This window comes from Xenopus tropicalis, chromosome 1 (assembly GCF_000004195.4).
Source record: "Xenopus tropicalis strain Nigerian chromosome 1, UCB_Xtro_10.0, whole genome shotgun sequence".
In the NCBI taxonomy this organism is placed as follows: domain Eukaryota; kingdom Metazoa; phylum Chordata; class Amphibia; order Anura; family Pipidae; genus Xenopus; species Xenopus tropicalis.
Genome location: NC_030677.2, coordinates 1,686,018 through 1,709,647, shown reverse-complemented (window position 1 = coordinate 1,709,647; position 23,630 = coordinate 1,686,018). Strand labels below are relative to the sequence as shown.

General features: G+C 39.4%; 1 protein-coding gene across 1 annotated transcript; it reads left to right on the top strand.

Moving 5' to 3' along the window:
- Positions 1-10,002: 10,002 nt before the first annotated feature.
- On the top strand, positions 10,003-10,536 carry LOC116408369 (vomeronasal type-2 receptor 26-like; the record flags this gene model as incomplete). The annotated part of the gene is made up of 1 exon (XM_031895143.1): positions 10,003-10,536. A coding segment is annotated over one exon (534 nt), but the record flags the coding sequence as incomplete, so codon positions are not given.
- Positions 10,537-23,630: the final 13,094 nt, after the last annotated feature.

The following is a 23,630-nucleotide window of genomic DNA, read 5'->3' as shown; positions in this document are numbered from 1 at the left end:
GCTTTGTAGTTTGGTAGTTTGCAGTAGAAAGATGTATTTACCCATTTTTGTTTTGTCAGATTGTGTACTTTCGGAAAATGTATAGTTTTCTAGGGTCTCCTTACTGTTAGGGGGTCTTATGCCGCATAATGCACATGCCGGTAGCTTATATTGCAGTGTATACACTTTGTATGCACTAACTTCCTTTTGGGGTCTCTAAATGCCAGATACATCGGTGATCCTATGCACAATGGGCATCAAACTGTTCAGCTGACCCTTGGTTTTCATATTTAGGGTGTGTTTTCTTGGTACCTAATGTTATGTGGGAGATATGGTGCTTGAAAGTGGAAGATTTGATGTGATTTTCAGGTATTTCACCAAAACTAGCAATTTTGGGAAAGCACTGCGACTCTGTAGTTTGGAGTAGAAAGACATGGGTACCAATTTTGAATTCGCCCGAATGTGTACTTTCCAAAAATATATGGTTTTGGGGGGTCAATGTATTTTTGTGTGTTTTTACCCCACAGAAAATGCAGTAATCGTGTTGAATTTTCAATAGCTAAAGAGACCTCTGGGGCAATCTCTATGCACTGACGTCCTTATGGGGTCTCTAAATGCCAGATACAGTGCTGATCCTATGCACAATGGGCATCAAACTGTTCAGCGGACCCTTGGCTTTCATATTTAGGGTGTGTTTTCTTGGTACCTAATGTTATGTGGGAGATATGGTGCTGGAAAGTGGAAGATTTGATGTGATTTTCAGGTATTTCACCAAAACTAGCAATTTTGGGAAAGCACTGCGACTCTGTAGTTTGGAGTAGAAAGACATGGGTACCAATTTTGAATTCGCCCGAATGTGTACTTTCCAAAAATATATGCTTTTGGGGGGTCAATGTATTTTTTTGTGTTTTTACCCCACAGAAAATGCAGTAAACGTGTTGAATTTTCAGTAGCTAAAGAGACCTCTCGGTCAATCTCTATGCACTGACATCCTTATGGGGTCTCTAAATGCCAGATACAGTGCTGATCCTATGCACAATGGGCATCAAACTGTTCAGCGGACCCTTGGCTTTCATATTTAGGGTGTGTTTTCTTGGTACCTAATGTTATGTGGGAGATATGGTGCTTGGAAGTGGAAGATTTGATGTGATTTTCAGGTATTTCACCACAACTAGCAATTTTGGGAAAGCACTGCGACTCTGTAGTTTGGAGTAGAAAGACATGGGTACCAATTTTGAATTCGCCCGAATGTGTACTTTCCAAAAATATATGGTTTTGGGGGGTCAATGTATTTTTTGGGGTTTTTACCCCACAGAAAATGCAGTAGACGTGTTGAATTTTCAGTAGCTAAAGAGACCTCTGGGGCAATCTCTATGCACTGACGTCCTTATGGGGTCTCTAAATGCCAGATACAGTGCTGATCCTATGCACAATGGGCATCAAACTGTTCAGCGGACCCTAGGCTTTCATATTTCGGGTGTGTTTTCTTGGTAGCTAATGTTATGTGGGAGATAAGGTGCTTGAAAGTGGAAGATTTGATGTGTTTTTCAGGTATTTCACCAAAACTAGCAATTTTGGGAAAGCACTGCGACTCTGTAGTTTGGAGTAGAAAGACATGGGTACCAATTTTGAATTCGCCCGAATGTGTACTTTCCAAAAATATATGGTTTTGGGGGGTCAATGTATTTTTTTGTGTTTTTACCCCACAGAAAATGCAGTAAACGTGTTGAATTTTCAGTAGCTAAAGAGACCTCTGGGGCAATCTCTATGCACTGACGTCCTTATGGGGTCTCTAAATGCCAGATACAGTGCTGATCCTATGCACAATGGGCATCAAACTGTTCAGCAGACCCTTGGCTTTCATATTTAGGGTGTGTTTTCTTGGTACCTAATGTTATGTGGGAGATATGGTGCTTGAAAGTGGAAGATTTGATGTGATTTTCAGGTATTTCACCAAAACTAGCAATTTTGGGAAAGCACTGCGACTCTGTAGTTTGGAGTAGAAAGACATGGGTACCAATTTTGAATTTGCCCGAATGTGTACTTTCCAAAAATATATGGTTTTGGGGGGTCAATGTATTTTTTTGGGTTTTTACCCCACAGAAAATGCAGCAAACGTATTGAATTTTCAGTAGCTAAAGAGATCTCCTGGGCAATTTGTATGCACTAACTTCCTTATGGGGTCTCTAAATGCCAGATACATTGGTGTTCCTATGCACAATGGGCATCAAACTGTTCAGTGGACCCTTGGCTTTCATATTTAGGGTGTGTTCTTTTGGTACCTAATGTTATGTGGGAGATAAGGTGCTTGAAAGTGGAAGATTTGATGTGATTTTTAGGTATTTCATCAAAACTGGCAATTTTGGGAAAGAATTGCGACTCAGTAGTTTGGAGTAGAAAGACATGGGTACCAATTTTGAATTCGTCCGAATGTGTACTTTCCAAAAATATATGATTTTGGGGGGTCAATGTATTTTTTTGTGTTTTTACCCCACAGAAAATGCAGTAAATGTGTTGAATTTTCAGTAGCTAAAGAGATCTCCTGGGCAATTTGTATGTACTAACTTCCTTTTGGGGTCTCTAAATTCCAGATACATCGGTGATCCTATGCACAATGGGCATCAAACTGTTCAGTGGACCCCTGGCTTTCATATTTAGGGTGTGTTTTCTTCGTACCTAATGTTATGTGGGAGATAAGGTGCTTGAAAATGGAAGATTTGAGGTGATTTTTTAGAATTTTCATAATTTTTTATAGAAAATGCTAAATTCAGTAAAGCATTGCCGTTTGGTACTTAGGAGTTGGAAGACATAGTTACCCATTTCGGATTCGTCAGAATGTGTAGTTTTCAAAAATGTATGGTTTCCTGGGGTAAACCTAATGTTCCAGGATTTTTGGCTTTGGAATGTAAAGTATGCCGTATTCTGCTGTAATGCTTTGAAAATTTAGTAATTTACTGCTGGGAGTTTTTGATCTATAGAAGTCAGAAATCTCAATAAAACTATACATATCAGGTATTGGCACGTTCGGGAGACATGAGGCTTTCCAAATCAGTTGAATTTTTGTCCATAAAATAAAATGTGTTTCTGGTAGAAATCCTTATATCATGAAAAATAGCATTTTTTCTTTTTTTTTTGTATTTCAAGCTCTAAATCTTGTTCCAGAAGTGGAAATACACAAAAACTCAGGTAGATTTGGAAAGCTCAGGTTCTCCTGAAAAAAACAATATATAGTTTGCCTACCTAAACTTAACCCTGCCCCCAGTAAAAGCCCCTACATTGAGAGAGCACAGAATGTTCACAAAACGTCTGGCACTGGGGGGAACTGAAATGACGAATTCGGCTGGCACTTAAAGGGTTAAAGCAAAATCCATCAAAATCATCAGTGCAGTGCAGCATTTTCCTTTTGTTTACTTGTATCTGTATGAGGTGGTCTCCTCAACCTTAATGATTTGTTTGTGAATTCCCCACTCTTGGCTCTCCCTAAGCTGATCAGGAAACCCTGCACTACACTGATGAGCCCCCAATAAGGGCGAAACTGGTCTGTAGTTGGGAATCTGATCAGCTAATATCCCGGCTTCTGCTTTATAACCCAGTGGGTGAGTTGTAGCCTATAGGATAAACCCATGTAAATGGGACTTTTTTTTAGGAATTTGGAATTCATTCCCAGAATTCCTTTTGTTTACTTTTATCTGTACTTTAATAATTTGTTTATATTTTGAATGGTATTGTAGCTTTGTCAAGATGGGACTTGGTTATTAATTTCTTACATTTAAATGGTGACATTAAATGGTACATTTGATAGGTGATATTGTTTCAGCTGAAAGGTGTTCTTTGATGCTTAGGGGGCATTTACTAAGCCGTGACTTTTTTGGTCGGGCTTTTTGTTGCCGAAAAACCTGAAAAAGTTGCTTGAAAAATAGCACCATTTTTTTGCATTTTCTGAATCCGGAAATACTCTAAAACCTGTCAAAATCATGTAGAAGTCAATGGCAGATGTCCCTTTTACAATTGGAAGATCTTTCTTTGCTTCATGGTTTTCTGGGATTTCAGGTGTTTTTGACACTGGCTTTTGTGCGACAATATAAAGAAATTGCAGTTATTGTGTGAGAAGTTAAAAAAAATATGGTTTTGCAACCTTTTCCCACTCGCATTTTTTCAGTTCATTTTTTTCAATAAAAGATTGACATTGATGAAAATAAGTTTATTGATGGTTTCTTTAAAATAAAAATGACACTTTGATACGTGACTTTTGTATTGAGAGTGGTTCAATTTGAGTTTATTTACTTTTTTTTATTTGTAATTTTGTCACAATGAACAATGTTATTCACATTATTGCTAATGAAGTTGTTTTTAATATGTCAATTAGTTGTTTGAGATGTCACCAATTAGATGAACTCATTTTCTCATTTTCCGGGTTGTTGAATATTTCCGGCTTTTTAGCCAATGATTATATAACAGGAGTTACATAACGTATCAGGCTTATTTGATTATAATAATGTGAAACCAAGCTTTCCCAGAATGCTTGCTCTTGGTGATTTTTCTCAAGTTTCTAGAACAAGCATATCTTAAAAAAACTAAATGCACACTATATTGGTTTTACAATGCTCTGGTATGTCAATAATCATTTCATTTTCAGCAATGTAAAGAAAGCCAAAAAAAGTATTAATTTTGATACAGTGTTATTACAAATATACATATCTGAATACATAACGTTTTAAAATGAAAAAATATTCCTGAAATAACTTGTGGTCCACAATCATCCTCATCTTCTCATATTCATCACTTCATTTGTTAAATAGGCTTCTTAGGTCTCTACTGAATAGGCCAGATGGGTGTTTGCTGCTGACATTTGTAATTAAGGGGAAATATTGCTGTGTCAAAGCCTATAAACAACATATTGAGTTACCAACTGGCAATGCACCAAAAGAGAATACATCATATTATCCCTGGTGAAATTGTTTTCAGAATGAAGTTTGGTAGGAAGTTGCTTTAGCTCCTGCCGCTGGAATAATTACATTAAGGAGAAATACACCTATACTATTTTGATAAGTTACCCTTAGTGATACTGTACGTGGGTTGAGAAATACAGTACTCAACCCGCACCTGACCCTAACCCACCTGCTCTCAACCCTAACCCTACACAACACAGCATCCTCCCTCTATTTATAGACACGTGCTCTCCCTGCCCCGCCCCACAATGACATCACAAAAGGCGTGCCAGATGTCAACCTATAAATTAGAGTCAGAGGAGGAAGCCGGCAGTCTAAGGTTGCAACCTGCAATTGATGTGCCAAGGTCGGCCCGAACCCACCCAACCCATGGGTCCTACGGGTACCGGGCCTCCCCGCACATCACTAGTTACCCTTACATTTTTCATAAATGAACCTTTTGTTTTACATTCCACTTCTTCGGATTCTACCAAATTTTAAAGGTACCTTTTATGTTTCAAAAATGATTGCATAAGTAAAATTTGTTTATCTTTACTTTGTATTTCTAATTACCATAATAAAATATAAAATAATCAAGTTAAATAAAGAATTCTGACAAAATATATATCATATTAGCATTAACCATTATTCCTCAAACAAAAGAAAATGGTTTTATTTCTTCAAAAAGTATAATAAACTTTGTAAATTAAATTCACTTTTTTTCTTAATCTATGTATAAAACAAATATATAAAAATATTGGAATGAAAGTGGAAAATATGCTTCACCATCTTTACAATCATTTTCTAAAGAATTTGAATATATGTGCATTACATTTCCAAGTAAATTTTAAAGTAAATCTAATAAATTAAGACACAATTTAAATTCTTTGTTAAAGCTCTATTGTTCAGACAGGCAACGTACAGATTAATAATATATTTTGTTGTGAAAAATTTGCTTAAATGTTATGTTTTTGGATTTATTTCAATAAATTTTATTACATTTTTAATAAAGTGGTTTTGTCCCCTTTTCCTACCGTAGCTCATTCTACTTTTATGTCTCCTGTTCCACCCTCATGTGTTGTTGAATTCTTGGGCAAAAATTAAATTCTATCCCAGTCCACAACACCAAACCTTATAGGGCAGTAAAATAATGTATTTCTAGCAAAACTGTACAAAATTAGAGTCTGCAGATACAATGAACCAGCAGCAGAAGAGTGACTGGAAGGCAAATAAAGGCTAACAAATGTCTTTGTCCTTGTCCTGTCTCTGTGCTATGAGTAAAGAATGAGCTCTTTCTTGACTCAGAGATCCATCTAGATCAGTGGTTCTCAACCTTTAATACAGTTCCTCATGGTTTGGTGACCCCCAACCATAAAATTATTCCTAAGACTATCGGAAATATGTGTTTTCCAGTGGTCTTAGGCGACCCCTGTGAAAGGGTCGTTCGACCCCCAAAGGGGTCCCGACCCATAGGTTGAGAACTGCTGATCTAGATCTTTGTGTAATTTATTAATCTGTCAGAAACATACAATTTGTCTTTAAATAACATCATCTATCTTCTTTAAGATATCAGTTTTGCCCGAAGTAACAAACTAATAACCTACTTAGAATAACACATATATCTTGAGTAACAAAAGAAATGTAAAAAACATGTATTTCAATGTATATGATAAACTATGTACACCCTTTGTTCATTTTTGTAAGTCTTTATTTTTCAGATTATATGGGGTACAGAGAGGAGGGGGGAAAAAACAATCAGACATCAGAAAACTGTACAGCAGTACTTGTAATAATATATCCTTATACATTTGTACCAAACATGACTTATGTATGAATTACTTTGCTATGTAGGCTGCTAAGGGTGTTGGGGAGGGAAACAAGTAATAGTGCATCAATTTTTCTATATTCAATTATTGAGTTTTGTCAGCTTTAGTTTAGTGCCTTTCCATATCTATACCAACGTACTATTATGTTCTGCTATTACTATTGTTTATAGGCTTGCTCATACACCCTAGGTCCAATCTGCCCATATTTTTTTATATGTTCTCAATCTCCCGTATTTAAAGGCTGTCAATGCCTCCATTTTCTTAATATTCTCTATGTCTTTTATCCATTCTATTTTTTGTCACCATTTGTTCTTCAATAAATGTATCCCTATATATTCTTTTGTGCTTAAAGGTCAGACCTGTAATGACCATTCACATACAGTATATCAAAAAACAACCTTTTTGACCCAATAGTCATCCATCATTGAAACATCTTTCTTATTCTATAGATCTCTCTTCAGAGCCCCAGTCATTTTTAAAATACACACACTAAAGAGTAAACTACGTCAGACCACAATATTTATACCAATTAAAGAATATACATAATATCTACTCGTATACATAACCTATTATTCAGGACTTCATTAAAAATAGCAGCTGCTGGACATGTAGACAAAAGAACAAATAATATTCAAAAAATGAAAAAATATCCTTCATGTATCTTCTATTTCAGCTTATGGGTTCTGATTAAAAAAAATTATAATTACATAAATATTAATCAAAGAATATTAAAAAATGATATATCCATAACAATCAACTCCTTTCTCCCTTTTATCCTTGTCCATTAAAACACATTTTCAAACATGGACTGAGATATTCAGATTATGTTCTAGGTTGACGTTGTTCTACTTATTTATTTACATTTATTGAGCAATCTAGCAGTTTTGCATTTGAGCAGAATTGGAGCTAGGGTTCTGGAATGTTGAAAAGACAAGAAAAGGTGGATTCAATTGGCTTTTGAATTCACTGGGCAACATATTGGCAATTCTTAGTCAACTCATCTTTCCTTGTCCTTGTGGTCATAAATCATACATACATTCACTAGTTTTTTTAATTGTAAGTGAGCGCTAGGCAGAAAATAACTAGCAACCAAGCCTTTGTTCTTGATGTCATACTTCATTATTGGAGATCTGATATGCTGGAAAGGAGATATATTTTTCTCATAAGAAAATCTTATGGGAAATAACAGACTCAGACTTTCAATTTCAGAAAGTTCCTGTGGTGTAGGAGGTGGAAGATATGGGTTACAAAGTTAAAATAAACACATCTTACTTACCAAATCATTTTAAAAGGTACCTTTGAAATTGTTTAGACCCAGAAGAAATAGAAAGTGAAGCAGAGTCTGGAATTCAAGTGGTACAGCTTGTACAGATATTATATATTTAGAAACAGGCGTGATCCTGAAATGATTACCGATACCCAAAGTGCAAAAAAAAATGGTCTTTTACACCTCTTTCATTCAAAAATGCACTGGCATATTTATATTGATGTATTGTCAAGGGCAAATCAAAGTCTTTCTTACCTGTTTATTCCCACTAACGAATTATATTGAGCTGAACCTAATTGCTAAGTTATGTTCCTGACTGCTGTAAGAAAAATATCATAGAAACGTGTGTTGGCATTTATTTCTAATATTTGTAGATCCCAAGATCTCAATGCACAGACAGTTGCCCCCCAGGATACAGGAAGATCTCAATACCAGAAGCCCCGCCCTGCTGTTATAATTGTGTTCCATGTTCCGAGGGAGAGATCTCTAACAGAACTGGTAAGGAGAAATGTCTTATTACTAAAAAGGACTTAGCATTTTCTCATTGCACATTACAGCAACAAAGATGGAGGATAATTATTTAAATAAATGCAGATAAATGCGGAGACACATTCACAGAGGACATATAAGAATAAACAAAGTTTCCATGTATGATAACGCTGTCCTGGTTGTTTTATGAAATTTTATTACTTCTATTACTTGACTCCCCCAAGCCTTCATTAAAACCTAACAACTGGGAAATAAAAGTTTAATGGTTGAGGCAGTCAATGAATAGCTGTTACACCTAAAACTCATTTTTTATTCCTGTTGTTAAAATTACCACTCTTGGTGCAGCACAGTGCCCTAAAAACTCACAGAATTAAAGGGGCACTAAACCCTGCAGCACAGTGCGGCTCAACCAAACGTTACTTAGCTGTTGCTGGACTACAAACCCCAACATATAATGAAGGGTGAGGCATGCTTGGAGCTGTAGTCCAGCAACATCAGGGGTGTATTCTTAAAGCAATATTGCACAATAAAACTTTCCTAGCTCTCTAGGGCCCGCATTGGCAGCATTGAAATGCAAAAGAATCCTCCAATGAGAATCCCAGCTGATGTGAGTAAATCCGGCTCCCTGTTCTCTGTTCCTGCAATTGGAGTTGGGAGCAATAAGCACAGTTTCCCAGCACTGAACAAGTCTGTCCCTTTATCCCCATGTCTGATTCCTGTGCCATATAATGACGGGAGAAAATGCCATCATTATCTCTATATGTAAGGTACTAGCAAGGGGCCTGACACAGTGCTGGGAATCAGCATTCTCATTGGTCACTTCTCTTGTATCTTTAATTAAGTTTTTGGTCAGTAGAATTCTCATTGGTGAATTGGTTTCCATGTGTAATTATGTTTTTCATCAACTTCTAGAGAGAACTAGGGGGCGCAGTGGGGCAGCTTTACGGTTGGGTTTAGTGTCCCTTTGTGGACACTAAATATATATACTGTATACACTAAATATATAAAAAAAAAATTTATTTTAATTTGTTGTTCCTGTCTGATTGTTAAACAAAATGTATAGTAATAACATTTATACAGTATGTTAGTAACAAAACTTTATATCAATTCTTTTTTATTTTCTTGTCTCCTTGCTTTTTATGCAGACAGTCCAACCTGCACCCAATGCTCAGATATGGAGTGGCCTAATGAGATGAAGGATCAGTGTTTAGAAAAAAAGAGAGATTTTCTATCATACACAAATAATGTCATTTCCATATTTTTTTCAACAGTCTCTGTTTTATTTTTCCTTATCACTCAAATGGTATTAGGAGTCTTCATCACATATATGGACTCCCCCATAGTGAGAGCCAACAACCGGAGCCTGAGCTTCCTCCTCCTTGTCTCCATCAAGCTGAGCTTCCTCAGTGTGTTTCTGTTCCTCGGTCGCCCTGTGGATATAACCTGCATGCTGCGCATCATCACTTTTGGAATCACCTTCTCCATAGCTGTCTCTTCTCTCCTGGCCAAGACTATCATGGTTTGTGTTGCTTTCAAAGCCACCAAGCCAGGGAGCTCATGGAGAAAATGGCTGGGAGTCAAACTGTCCAATTCTGTAGTCTTGTTCTGCTCATCCATTCAAATAATCATCTGCATGACTTGGTTGGCCATTTCTCCTCCCTTTCAGGAACTGGACATTCACACTTCCCCTGGAACCATCATCATTCAGTGCAATGAGGGCTCAGCTATTGGCTTTTACTCAGTTATTGGGTATATGGGGCTTCTGGCAGCTGTTAGTTTTGTTTTAGCATTTTTAGCTCGGAGCTTACCGGACAGTTTTAATGAGGCCAAGTACATCACTTTCAGCATGCTGCTCTTCTGCAGTGTTTGGATCACAATGATCCCGGCCTATCTGAGCACCAAAGGCAAAAACACTGTGTGTGTGGAGATATTTGCCATACTCACCTCAAGCGCGGGCCTTTTAGCCTGTATATTTCTGCCCAAATGTTACACAATACTACTCAGGCCAGATGTGAATGTAAAAACGAATTTGCTTAGAAACAACTAAAAGTAATGTTTGAAACACCATTAATAGTTGTGCTACATACTGTAATGCATAAACATCATTAATAGACACTAAAATATATCCATGCCTTATATACTGTATATATTGATGCCACTTGTGACACCAGAAGTTGACAGGTAAATTTGATTTTGCATCTTTAAAATAACAATGTATTTCACGTTAATGAAACATTTGTAATGTAAATCAGATAAATAACATTTTTAGTTTTGCAATTAAAGGGGATAAATATACAATATATTTCTAGTTCCAGCTCATTTCAGCTACTTTCTGGTATAGCATGAAGCTCCTCTCCTCTTCTTTTCGAAGCTCTCCTTCTCCCTTTGATTGTGTGCTGCGCGTGCCTAACCATCTTTGCAGTCAATAGGAGGTGAGCTCAGAAAAGAAAGAGGGGTGGGGCAATATTAAACAAAAAATGTGATTTATCATCTTATTTGTATTAAAATGTTCTCAATGTGAAATACTTTATTATTATTTTTATACACTTATTTTAAAGATATCATTTAAAATTTTTCTTTCAACTTTGATCAAAGCGGAACTTCTACTGCCAGACAGTTTTTGAACATTTTGCACTGTTTCACTTTAGGGGCCTTTCCTCGGGGGGACTTTTAGTTTACCCAGGAAAACTATATATTGTTTTTTTCAGAACAACCTAAGCTTTCAAAATATGGTAGAATTCTTGTGTAATTCCAATTCTGTAACAAGATATAGGCTTCTAAATATCTAAAACATGAAAAAAAAATATTTTCTGTAATATAAACACACATACCAGAAACAAAAATTATTTTATGTATGAAAATACAACTGATTTGGAAAGTCCCATGTCTCCTGAATGTGCCAATACCAAATATATATAGTTTTATGGAGATTTCTCACTTGTATAGGTCAAAAACTCCCAGCAGTACACTACCAAATTCCCAAAGCACTGCTCCAGAAAGCTGCATACTTTAGATTTCAAGGCCAATAACTCCACTAACAGAAGGTTTATCCCAGAAAAATTATACATTTTTAGAAAGAACAGATTCTGGGAAATCCAGAATAGGCACAACTGCCTGTCTACTCCAAACTACCAAGTTGCAATGCTTTCCTAAAGTTATTGGGTTTTTTTATCAAAAAGTGTGAATTTTTTTAAAAATCACTTCAAAGCTTCCAGTCTATAGTATCTTATCTCCTTCAGGCCATAAAGTAACCAAATAAAACACCCTAAATATGAATGCCAGGGGTCCCCTGAACAGTCTGATGCCCAATATGCATAGATTTACCTAAGTACCATATATACTCGAGTATAAGCCGAGTTTTTCAGCCCTAATAATGTGCTCAAAAAGGCACCTTCAGCTTATACTCGGGTATATACGGTAGTTACGTTCTCCCGGCCGTGCGCTCACTTGCGAGCATTGACTTACTCTATTTCATTGATCAAGCACCTCGCCAGCCATCGGGCACGCAACTTACTCTAATTCATATCCAGCCCTGGGCATCCGTCGCAATCGCATGCACGTATCCAGCCCCCCCCTCGTGCGCGTGACGTGTATGGTGGATATGTGCAACGCGACCAATCGCTGGAAAGGTACATGACACGTGTGTGCGCAACGGATTCCCGGTTCTGGATATGAAATAGAGTAAGTTGCGTGCCTGATGGCTGGCGAGGTGCTGGATCAATGAAATAGAGTCAACTGAAAGGGCATTTTACATCACGCGTCCATGGAGGAGGTGCTCGCATGGAGTCAAGTCTACATACAGAGGGAGAGCGGAAGAGCGTGAGAGCGTCGGCATACTGAGGGAGTGCACATGGAACAGAGGGAGAACAGGTGCTGCATAAAGAGGGAGAACAAGTGCTGCATAAAGAGGGAGAACGGGTGCTGCATACAGAGGGAGAACGGGTGCTGCATAAAGAGGGAGAACGGGTGCTGCATAAAGAGGGAGAATGGGTGCTGCATACAGAGGGAGAATGGGTGCTGCATACAGAGGGAGAATGGGTGCTGCATACAGAGGGAGAATGGGTGCTGCATAAAGAGGGAGAATGGGTGCTGCATACAGAGGGAGAATGGGTGCTGCATACAGAGGGAGAATGGGTGCTGCATACAGAGGGAGAATGGGTGCTGCATACAGAGGGAGAATGGGTGCTGCATACAGAGGGAGAACATGTGCTGCATAAAGAGGGAGAATGGGTGCTGCATACAGAGGGAGAATGGGTGCTGCATACAGAGGGAGAATGGGTGCTGCATACAGAGGGAGAATGGGTGCTGCATAAAGAGGGAGAATGGGTGCTGCATACAGAGGGAGAATGGGTGCTGCATACAGAGGGAGAATGGGTGCTGCATACAGAGGGAGAATGGGTGCTGCATACAGAGGGAGAACATGTGCTGCATAAAGAGGGAGAATGGGTGCTGCATACAGAGGGAGAATGGGTGCTGCATACAGAGGGAGAATGGGTGCTGCATACAGAGGGAGAACATGTGCTGCATAAAGAAGGAGAATAACCTGCTTTTGTCTGCTGCTGTAGCATTTTTCTTTCCCTGAAGTTATCAGCAGTGCTGTAACTCTTAAAGGCAGGATGGTCAAAGGGTCCTCCATCCACCTTTCCCTTATCTGCAGCTGCCAACATGATATATTTATGAAGAGTTCTCAGGGGGTTACGCTGAGTGTCCTTTTATTATTTAGTAGCGGCTGCATTTCCCACCCTAGGCTTACACTCGAGTCAATAAGTCCAATTTTCTTAGGTAAAATTAGGTACCTCGGCTTATATTCGGATCGGCTTATACTCGAGTATATACGGTATGTGGTATCATACTCTATCATTTCAGCTCCTGCAAAATCAACACATTTACATCATTTTATGTGGGATAAAGGTACAAAAAAGTACCCCTCACCCCAGAAGGACTTATATTTTTAGAAAGTACACATTTCCCTCAATTCAAAATGGGTACCCATGTCTTTCTACTCCAAAGTACCAAGCCGCAAAGCTTTCCTAAATTTGGTGATTTTGATGACATTTCCAAATATCCCCTCAAAACTTCCATTATGCAGCATCTTATTTTCTACAGGTCATTAGGTACCAAGATAAAACACCCTAAATATGAACCCCAGAGGTCTACTGAACAGTTTGATGCCCAATATACATAGGTTTATCAAAGCACATGGCACTTACAGACCCCAAAATATACCCTGTGCCACTAATTTCATGGCTTTCCTTTACCTAATTCATAAACACATGGCAGTTTTATGAGGGGTAGAAGCTACAGAAATGTATGGTGACCCCTAAAAACCATATATTTTTGGAAAGTACACATTCTGACAAATCCAACATGGGTAAAGAAGCCCTTCTACAACAAAGTACCAAGTCACATCAAAATAGGTGCGGCCACTCCAAAATTGGGCGCAGTTGTGTCAAAAAAGGCAGGCAACAAAAAAATGTGGTTGACAAAAAAAATAACGCGATGAATGTGTTTTGCTTATTTTTCAATAGCCACAAAAAAACACTGGCACTCAAAGCTGCAAAAATGGGACAAGCCCTTTAGAAATCTTTATTGCGGAGGTGCACCTCTGCAATAAAGATTTCTAAAGGGCTTGTCCCATTTTTCTAAAGATTTCTAAAGGGCTTGTCCCATTTTTCTAAAGATTTCTAAAGGGCTTGTCCCATTTTTCTAAAGATTTCTAAAGGGCTTGTCCCATTTTTCTAAAGATTTCTAAAGGGCTTGTCCCATTTTTCTAAAGATTTCTAAAGGGCTTGTCCCATTTTTCTAAAGATTTCTAAAGGGCTTGTCCCATTTTTCTAAAGATTTCTAAAGGGCTTGTCCCATTTTTCTAAAGATTTCTAAAGGGCTTGTCCCATTTTTCTAAAGATTTCTAAAGGGCTTGTTCCATTTTTCTAAAGATTTCTAAAGGGCTTGTCCCATTTTTCTAAAGATTTCTAAAGGGCTTGTCCCATTTTTCTAAAGATTTCTAAAGGGCTTGTCCCATTTTTCTAAAGATTTCTAAAGGGCTTGTCCCATTTTTCTAAAGATTTCTAAAGGGCTTGTCCCATTTTTGCAGCTTTGAGTGCCAGTGCTTTTTTGTGGCTATTGGAATTTGGGAGGGTGCCGATCCCTCCGAGCAGTGTGCACCGAGCACCATTTTCTCTTGGAGAGCTAAGGGTGTGCGGGTAGGATCTCCTGTTCTTTCTTTTGCTTATTTTTCGCCATTTCAGAATTTTTTTGCCGTTTTGCGAATTTTATGGCGAAGCGAAATGTGCCAGATTTGCTCATCACTACCTATTATAGTATGTGCATCATACAGAAGATAAAAACAAGGTTAAAGAACTTTGGGAAATGAATAGTGATGGGTGACATGTTTCGCCAGGCATGGATTCGCGGCACCTCCAAAAATTGTCGCTGGCATCAAAAGAATAACCACGCGACTAAATAATAGCCATGGGCGACAAAAGAATAGCCACGGGCGACTATTTTTTTCGCCGTTTCGCGGATCTTTTGAAAGATTCGCAAATTTTTCAGTGAAGCGAAATGCAACAGATTCGCTCATCACTAGAAATGAATGATGGTCTGTCCTCACCACGTGTTCCCCTGGGGCAGTGAGTAGCTTGGCATACAGCTAAACCTTCCCACACTCCAATAAAGAGACCAAGGGTGAAATCTGTAGAACTTTACTGGATGGTTATGGCAAGAAGTGAAACTGTGATGTACAATACAGTAAGTGAAATAAAATACAATGAATATGAAGAATGATACTAAAAAAAACTAAGGAAGCGCACTAGGTCCACCCAAAAAAATTCTAAATAAAGAGTTCTAAAATGTACGAAAATTTCAAGTTTACTACCCAAAAATCCCAAATTTTTGAAAGCATTGTTAAAACTCAGAAAATTCCATGAATCCTTTTCATTTTTCCCAAACAGGAATTGATCCAGCAGCCATTTTAGGAGCAATGGCGCTCATTCTTGGAAAACAATAATGTGTTTAAGTTTCAGTTGAAAATGAAAACATTGATGGGATTAACTTTCCCTTGAAAGGTGTGAAACTGAAAACAATGATTAAGTTCCCATTTGAAGCTGGGTGAAACTGAAAACAATGATGGAATGAACTTCCCCTTGAACTTGGGTGAAACGGAAAACAATGAGGGGATTAATTTGTCCTTTAACGACAGGCTGTCACTGACTATTCTATTCCTCTGCTATTCTAAGCCTCCATAAGAAACAATGGTACTCAACAGATCAAACCTGCCGAATTTTTTTTAATAAAAAAAATTAACTAAACATTAATAAATAATGAATTATGGGAGTTATTTTTCAAAAAACTTGACTTGTTCTGGGAATAATAACAATAAAATTGAGTTCTGGTGAAAATGTACTTGTAAATCGCGAAAATTATCTAGAAATAATAAAAAAAAATCCAATTTTATCTCATAATTGCTTAGTAAATTTGTCCCTAAAAGTAATAATTATGAGATTAAAAGTCATGATTCACCAGAATTTTTTTTTTTTTGGTGGCCCTAGGGCTCTTCCGTAAAAAACAACATATCATACAAACATACATATATATATATATATATACATAAGGATATAACTGATATATGAAACACACGCTGGCACAGATCAAGTACCCAACAGTGTCTCGGAGCTGCCGGCAGCTGTAGTGGGGACTAAATGTGGGTTGAAGACCATTTCCTTCCCAGTGATGCTACCATGGGGGAGAAGATGGAATATGGTGTGCTTCTTCCACAGCATGGGCTACAAAATGGAGTCTGGACGCCCACAATGCATTGTAATGAGTCACATGTTAGATGTATGGTGGTTGCAAAGGGTCAAAGATTATAATGAAAATGGTTGCCTGCATATACATCAAACAGCCAGCAGAGGGAGTTCACTGTAAATGAGTAAACAAATAACAGAAATGATGTAAGCTTGTGCTGGAGACATGACAACTGAACTTTGGACCAAACTAAGGGAATAATCCTCTGTAATTGCCTAGGCAATACAAGATATAGTTTGCTGCATTGCTAGGAAAAGGTATGCTAAGAATGCAATGTTATGGGGCACATCATTTGCTTCCAAAAACCCAAAGTTCATCTGACAAAAAACAAAATTGCTTATCAAGTTTCAAGCCAAAGTTTCAGTTGGTATGAGAACCACCTTCTTAAAGGGGATATAAACCCTGCTGCACTGCGCAGCTCAACCAAAATTTGTAGTTGTTGCTACAAATCCCATAATAATGTAACATATACATAATTAGATAATACGCAGTGATAAAACTTTTCGTCCAAATCTCCACATCCAGTGACTGCTTTAAAATGAAAAAAATCCGGCTCCCTGTTCTCTGTTCCTGCAATTGGAGTTGGGAGCAATAAGCACAGTTTCCCAGCACTGAACAAGTCTGTCCCTTTATCCCCATGTCTGATTCCTGTGCCATATAATGACGGGAAAATGCCATCATTATCTCTATATGTAAGGTACCAGCAAGGGGCCTGACACAGTGCTGATAATCACCATTCTCATTGGTCACTTCTTTTGCATTTATAATGAAACTTTTTATAAGTAGAATTTTCATTGGTGAATTTTCTTGCATCTATAATTATGGTTTATGCCCACTTGCTATAGTATGTATATATGTATGTCATTTGAGGTACATGCCCTTCAAATCTTCCATCCTCTCTCTGTACGGGGGAGTCATTTACAGGCCCCTGTCAGCCTCCTCCCCAGCTACCTTCCTCTCTGATTATGAAACCTGGCTCTCTTTTTCCCTCTCTACTGACGGCCCTGCAATCATCCATGGGGACTTCAACTCCCACATTGATGATCCCTCGCAACCCTGGCCCTCATGTTTTCTCCGCCTAACCTCCTCTTTTGAACTCCAGCAGTAGGACAAACGCTCCGACTCATAAGGAGGCCACTTTCTGGATTTAGTCTTTACCAAAAATCTGTCCCTTTCTGATTTTAACAGTGTCCCCTTCCCCTTCTCTGACCATCACCTGGTTACATTTTCTGTCTCTCACTCTCCTTCCCAACCTGCTCCTTCCCCCACCATATTTATTCAAAATGACACATGAAATAGACCTCCCAGCCTTAGCTCACTCTTTCAGGTCCAGTCCAGATGTTTGACCCTGATACCCTGGTTAGCAAGTACAACAGAATACTAGCCTCCACCACTGACTCATTTGCACCCCTTTAGCCTAAGCGTACTCGGGCTCAAAACCCCACACCCCTGGCTTAATGTAGACACCAAATTCTTACTCCAGCTCTTACTCACATCCTCAACTCTTCTCTGACTTCTGGAAATTTCCCCTCTTCCTTCAAACAGGCCTGTGTCAAGCCCATCCTTAAAAAGGCCACACTGGACCCGTCCTGTCTCTCTAACTACTGTCCTGTCTCGCTTTTATCTCTTGCCTCCAAAATCTTAAAGCGTATTGTTCTCTCCCGCATCACTAACTTTCTTAACACCCATAATCTGTTGGACCCGCTGCAATCTGGTTTTCGACCAGCGCACTCTACTGAGACAGCATTGTGCAGAGTTACGAATGATCTTCAGGTTGCCAAAGCCAAAGGTCACTTTTCGATACTAATCCTCCTAGATCTATCGGCTGCGTTTGATACGGTTGACCACTCCCTCCTGATGCAAATTCTGCATTCGATTGGTCTCCGTAGTCAGGCTGCATCCTGGGTCTCTTCCTACCTCTCTAACCGTTCCCTCACTGTCTCCAGTTTCTCTTAATGTGGGGGTACCCCAAGGCTCTGTACTTAATGTGGGGGTACCCCAAGGCTCTGTACTTAATGTGGGGGTTCCCCAAGGCTCTGTACTTAATGTGGGGGTACCCCAAAGCTCTGTACTTAATGTGGGGGTACCCCAAGGCTCTGTACTTAATGTGGTGGTACCCCAAGGCTCTGTACTTAATGTAGGGGTACCCCAAGGCTCTGTACTTAATGTAGGGGTACCCCAAGGCTCTGTACTTAATGTGGGGGTACCCCAAGGTTCTGTACTTGAGCCGTTGTTGTTCTCCCTCTACACACTGTCTTTGGGAGATCTCATCCGTTTATTTGGCTTTAAATCCCATCTGTATGCTGATGATATCCAAATTTATTTTTTGACCCCTTCATTAACAGTTGAAACTGACAGTCAAATCTCTAACTGTCTCCTGGTTATCTCCAATTGGATGAACCAACGCCACCTCTTAAACCTGGTCCTACCCCCCCATCTCTATCTCTATTGAAGGCACCCTCACCAACCCTGTCAATTCGGCGCATTGTTTGGGGGTGATCTTTGACTCCTGTCTCCTTTCTCTGACCACATTAACACCACTGTCAAAACCTGTCATTTTCTTATGCAATATTGCCAAAATCCGTCCCTTTCTTTCTACTGCAACAGCTAGGCTGCTCATGCATGCTCTCTGGTAGCCTATGATTAATTACCCAGAATGGTACGAAATGGGTAAGGCTTAGAAGCATTCATTTATGTTTTATTTTTATGTATTATCTCAATAAATTACTCATGATTTTACTTATGATTTGAGCTTTTAACTCACCTACATGGAGTTCTGGAGTGCCTGCTAACTTGCTAATCTGTTCCTATATGGCTCCCCTATGCTGAGGGTCTGGGGCATGAGCACCTGGACCAACCCTGTACAATGGGTAAACTTTTCTCTATGACTGCTTAGATCTATATATTTTTTTCATTGAGGTTTATTATTGTTCATGCATGCTCTCATCCTATCCCAACTTGACTACTGTAACCTGCTACTAACCGGCCTCCCTAACTCCCATCTTTCCCCCCTACAGTCAATATTAAATACTGCTGCCAGAATTCTCCTCCTCTCATCCATAATAATAAAAAAACAACAAAACACAAATACAAGAGTATTGTAGAAATGATACCTATATTGGCTAACAATAAAAATACATTGCAAGCTTTCGGAGCTCTAAGGCCCCTTCATCAGGCAAAATACCTGATGAAGGGGCCTTAGAGCTCCGAAAGCTTGCAATGTATTTTTATTGTTAGCCAATATAGGTATCATTTCTACAATACTCTTGTATTTGTGTTTTGTTGTTTTTTTTATTATTATTTTTGACACTGACTAACACGGTACTACAGTTTTTGTTTTGTGACCTCCTCTCATCCAGGAGAGTTCAGGCCCTTCCCCTGCTAAAGTCCTTATCGTGGCTTCCTATTAAACAAAGAATATCTTACAAACTCCTTATCTTAACCTTCAAAGCCCTTCATTCCTCTGCTCCTCACTACATCTCTTCACTTGTGTCTCCGTACATTCCTGGCTGACTCCTCTGCTCCTCACTACATCCCTTCCCTTGTGTCTCTGTACGTTCCTGGCCGACTCCTCTGCTCCTCACTACATCTCTTCCTTTGTGTCTCTGTACGTTCCTGGCCGACTCCTCTGCTCCTCACTACATCTCTTCCCTTGTGTCTCTGTATGTTCCTGTCCGACTCCTCTGCTCCTCACTCCATCTCTTCCCTTGTGTCTCTGTACGTTCCCGGCCGACTCCTTCGTTCCTCGCAGAGCAATCGCTTGGTTGCGCCCCCCACTACTACTGCTGTTTCCCACCTTAACCCTTTCTGCCCTGCTGCCCCTCACATTGGGAATGCCCTCCCTGATTTCCTCCGGAGAGAATCCTCCCTCAGTCTTTTTAAAACCAAACTTAAATACTCCCTTTTGGAGCACTCGCCCAGCACCTGATCTAGGAACTGGCACTTACATTGTAGTGTCACCCACTGTGACCTACAGCACTTATATTTGCCTATTTGTGTCTGTAAGTTACCCTCCCATATAGATTGTAAGCTCTACGGGGCAGGGACCTCCTTCCTCTTGTGTCTTTGACTCTTAACTTATTGCAACTGTAACTGTATCTTGTATTTATTTGTATTTATTGTTATATTTTGTATTTATCTATTATTATCTTAATAACCCCCTGTTTGTATGAATGTATTCTACTGTACAGCGCTGCGTACATAAGTAGGGCTTTATAAATAAAGATATACATACATACATACAGTGGAGGAAATAATTATTTGACCCCTCACTGATTTTGTAAGTTTGTCCAATGACAAAGAAATGAAAAGTCTCAGAACAGTATCATTTCAATGGTAGGTTTATTTTAACAGTGGCAGATAGCACATCAAAAGGAAAATCGAAAAAATAACTTTAAATAAAAGATAGCAACTGATTTGCATTTCATTGAGTGAAATAAGTTTTTGAACCCTCTAACAAAAAAAGACTTAATACTTAGTGGAAAAACCCTTGTTTGCAAGCACAGAGGTCAAACGTTTCTTGTAATTGATGAGCAAGTTTGCGCACATTTTAGGAGGAATGTTGGTCCACTCCTCTTTGCAGATCATCTCTAAATCCCTAAGGTTTCTGTCTCTGTGCAACTCTGAGCTTGAGCTCCCTCCATAGGTTTTCTATTGGATTAAGGTCCGGAGACTGACTAGGCCACTCCATGACCTTAATGTGCTTCTTCTTGAGCCACTCCTTTGTTGCCTTTGCTGTATGTTTTGGGTCATTGTCGTGCTGGAACACCCATCCACGACCCATTTTCAGTTTCCTGGCAGAGGGAAGGAGGTTGTCGTTCAGGATTTCACGATACATGGCTCCATCCATTTTCCCGTTAATGCGAATAAGTTGTCCTGTGCCCTTAGCAGAAAAACACCCCCAAAGCAAAATGTTTCCACCCCCATGCTTGACGGTGGGGACGGTGTTTTGGGGGTCATAGGCAGCATTTTTCTTCCTCCAAACACAGCGAGTTGAGTTAATGCCAAAGAGCTCTATTTTGGTCTCATCAGACCACAGCACCTTCTCCCAGTCACTCACAGAATCATTCAGGTGTTCATTGGCAAACTTCAGACGGGCCTGCACATGTGCCTTCTTGAGCAGGGGGACCTTGCGAGCCCTGCAGGATTTTAATCCATTTCGGTGTAATGTGTTTCCAATGGTTTTCTTGGTGACTGTGGTCCCTGCTAATTTGAGGTCATTAACTAACTCCTCCCGTGTAGTTCTAGGATGCTTTTTCACCTTTCTCAGAATCATTGACACCCCACGAGGTGAGATCTTGCGTGGAGCCCCAGAGCGAGGTCGATTGATGGTCATTTTGTGCACCAACAGTTGTCACCTTCTGTCCCAGCTTCTTGCTAATGGTTTTGTAGCCCATTCCAGCCTTGTGCAGGTCTACAATTTTGTCTCTGACATCCTTGGACAGCTCTTTGGTCTTTCCCATGTTGGAGAGTTTGGAGTCTGCTTGATTGATTGATTCTGTGGACAGGTGTCTTTTATACAGGTGACTAGTTAAGACAGGTGTCCTTAATGAGGTTGACTAATTGAGTAGAAGTGTCTAACCACTCTGTGGGAGCCAGAACTCTTAATGGTTGGTAGGGGTTCAAAAACTTATTTCACTCAATGAAATGCAAATCAGTTGCTATCTTTTATTTAAAGTTATTTTTTCGATTTTCCTTTTGATGTGCTATCTGCCACTGTTAAACCTACCATTGAAATGATACTGTTCTGAGACTTTTCATTTCTTTGTCATTGGACAAACTTACAAAATCAGTGAGGGGTCAAATAATTATTTCCTCCACTGTACATACATACAAAGGGGAACACATGTGATTGGCCAGTTCTCCTGACATGTGAATCATAAGACAAAATCTTTACAGCAATGATTAGTAAACACCAACCTGGTAGAAAATATCAGACTAATATCAGACTACCTTTCTCCGTATGGTTCTAATGCTGTTATGTTGCAAGCACCAATAACTCATCTTCTTTACACTGTGTAATTAGCATGAATGTACATTTTATTATATACAAATGCCATGAATAACCTGTAAAATATATCCAAATGTGTGGCCTAGTGATGTCACATGTCACATGGTTCTATTATATTTTATAAGAAAAAATGGATCAATGTATTTTTCAATATTTATTTGTTAGGATATGCAGTACCTCAAAGGTCAATTAATTTTCTGAAATTTTTGGCATTTATATAATCATCATTAAACTTCCTGGTGTTTAACTGAGGTGCCTTCAGTCATGTGATAAACTTCAATCACACTTTACTGCAGCACTGCAAGCTGGAGTGATATCACCCCTTCCCTTTCCCTCCAATGCAGCACAATGGGCAGGTAGCAAGATAGTTCCCTGACACCTGCATTGCCAAAAATGCTCCCATGCCCCACTTAGTGGTTGATATCAAAATATAACTCAATAGTAAAAATCCAAGTCCGGCTCAGCTAAGTCATGACTACTTCAGTTACATGGGAGTAGTAGAAACAATAGCTTATCTGAAAGCAGTTCTAATGTGTAGCGCTGGCTCCTTCTGAAAGCTTAGACTCAGGCACACTTTACCGCTGCGCTGCAAGTTGTAGTGATATCCCCCTCACCCCCAGAGCCAATCAGCAGAACAATAGGAAGGGAGCAAGAGAGCAGCTCCCAGTAGGTATCAGAATAGCACTCGATAGTAAGAAATCCAAGTCCGGCTTGGGACTCCTCCAGTTATATGGGAGTAGGAGAAACAATAGCTTATCTGAAAGCAGTTCTAATGTGTAGTGCTGGCTCTTTCTGAAAGATCAGACTCAGGCACACTTTACTCTTGCACTGAGAGTTGGAGTGATATCCCCCCCTCACCCCCAGAGCTGATAAGCAGAACAATAGGAAGGGAGCAAGATAGCAGCTCCCAGTAGGTATCAGAATAGCACTCAGTAGTAAGAAATCCAAGTCCGGCTTGGGACTCCTCCAGTTACATGGGAGTAGGAGAAACAATAGCTTATCTGAAAGCCGTTCTAATGTGTAGCGCTGGCTCCTTCTTTGCTCAGACTCACGCACAATGCACTGAGATGGCTGCCTAACATTTGGTGAGTAAGGGAAACTGGTGGCGCCATATGCTGGTTTGCCTAAAAACTGTGTATGCTGGAGTTTTATGCTGTTCTTTCTTCTTCATAAAAGAAGGCATGTGGCTATACAGAGTATACATTAGGGCATCAGTTCTAACTTTTACTGTGATTTTTTATGGCCATGAGCAGAGAAAATAACTCTAAATAATAGTTGCAGAAAAAGCCAATGATCCCCCCGGTGGCTGTGCCTATATTCATTCTACT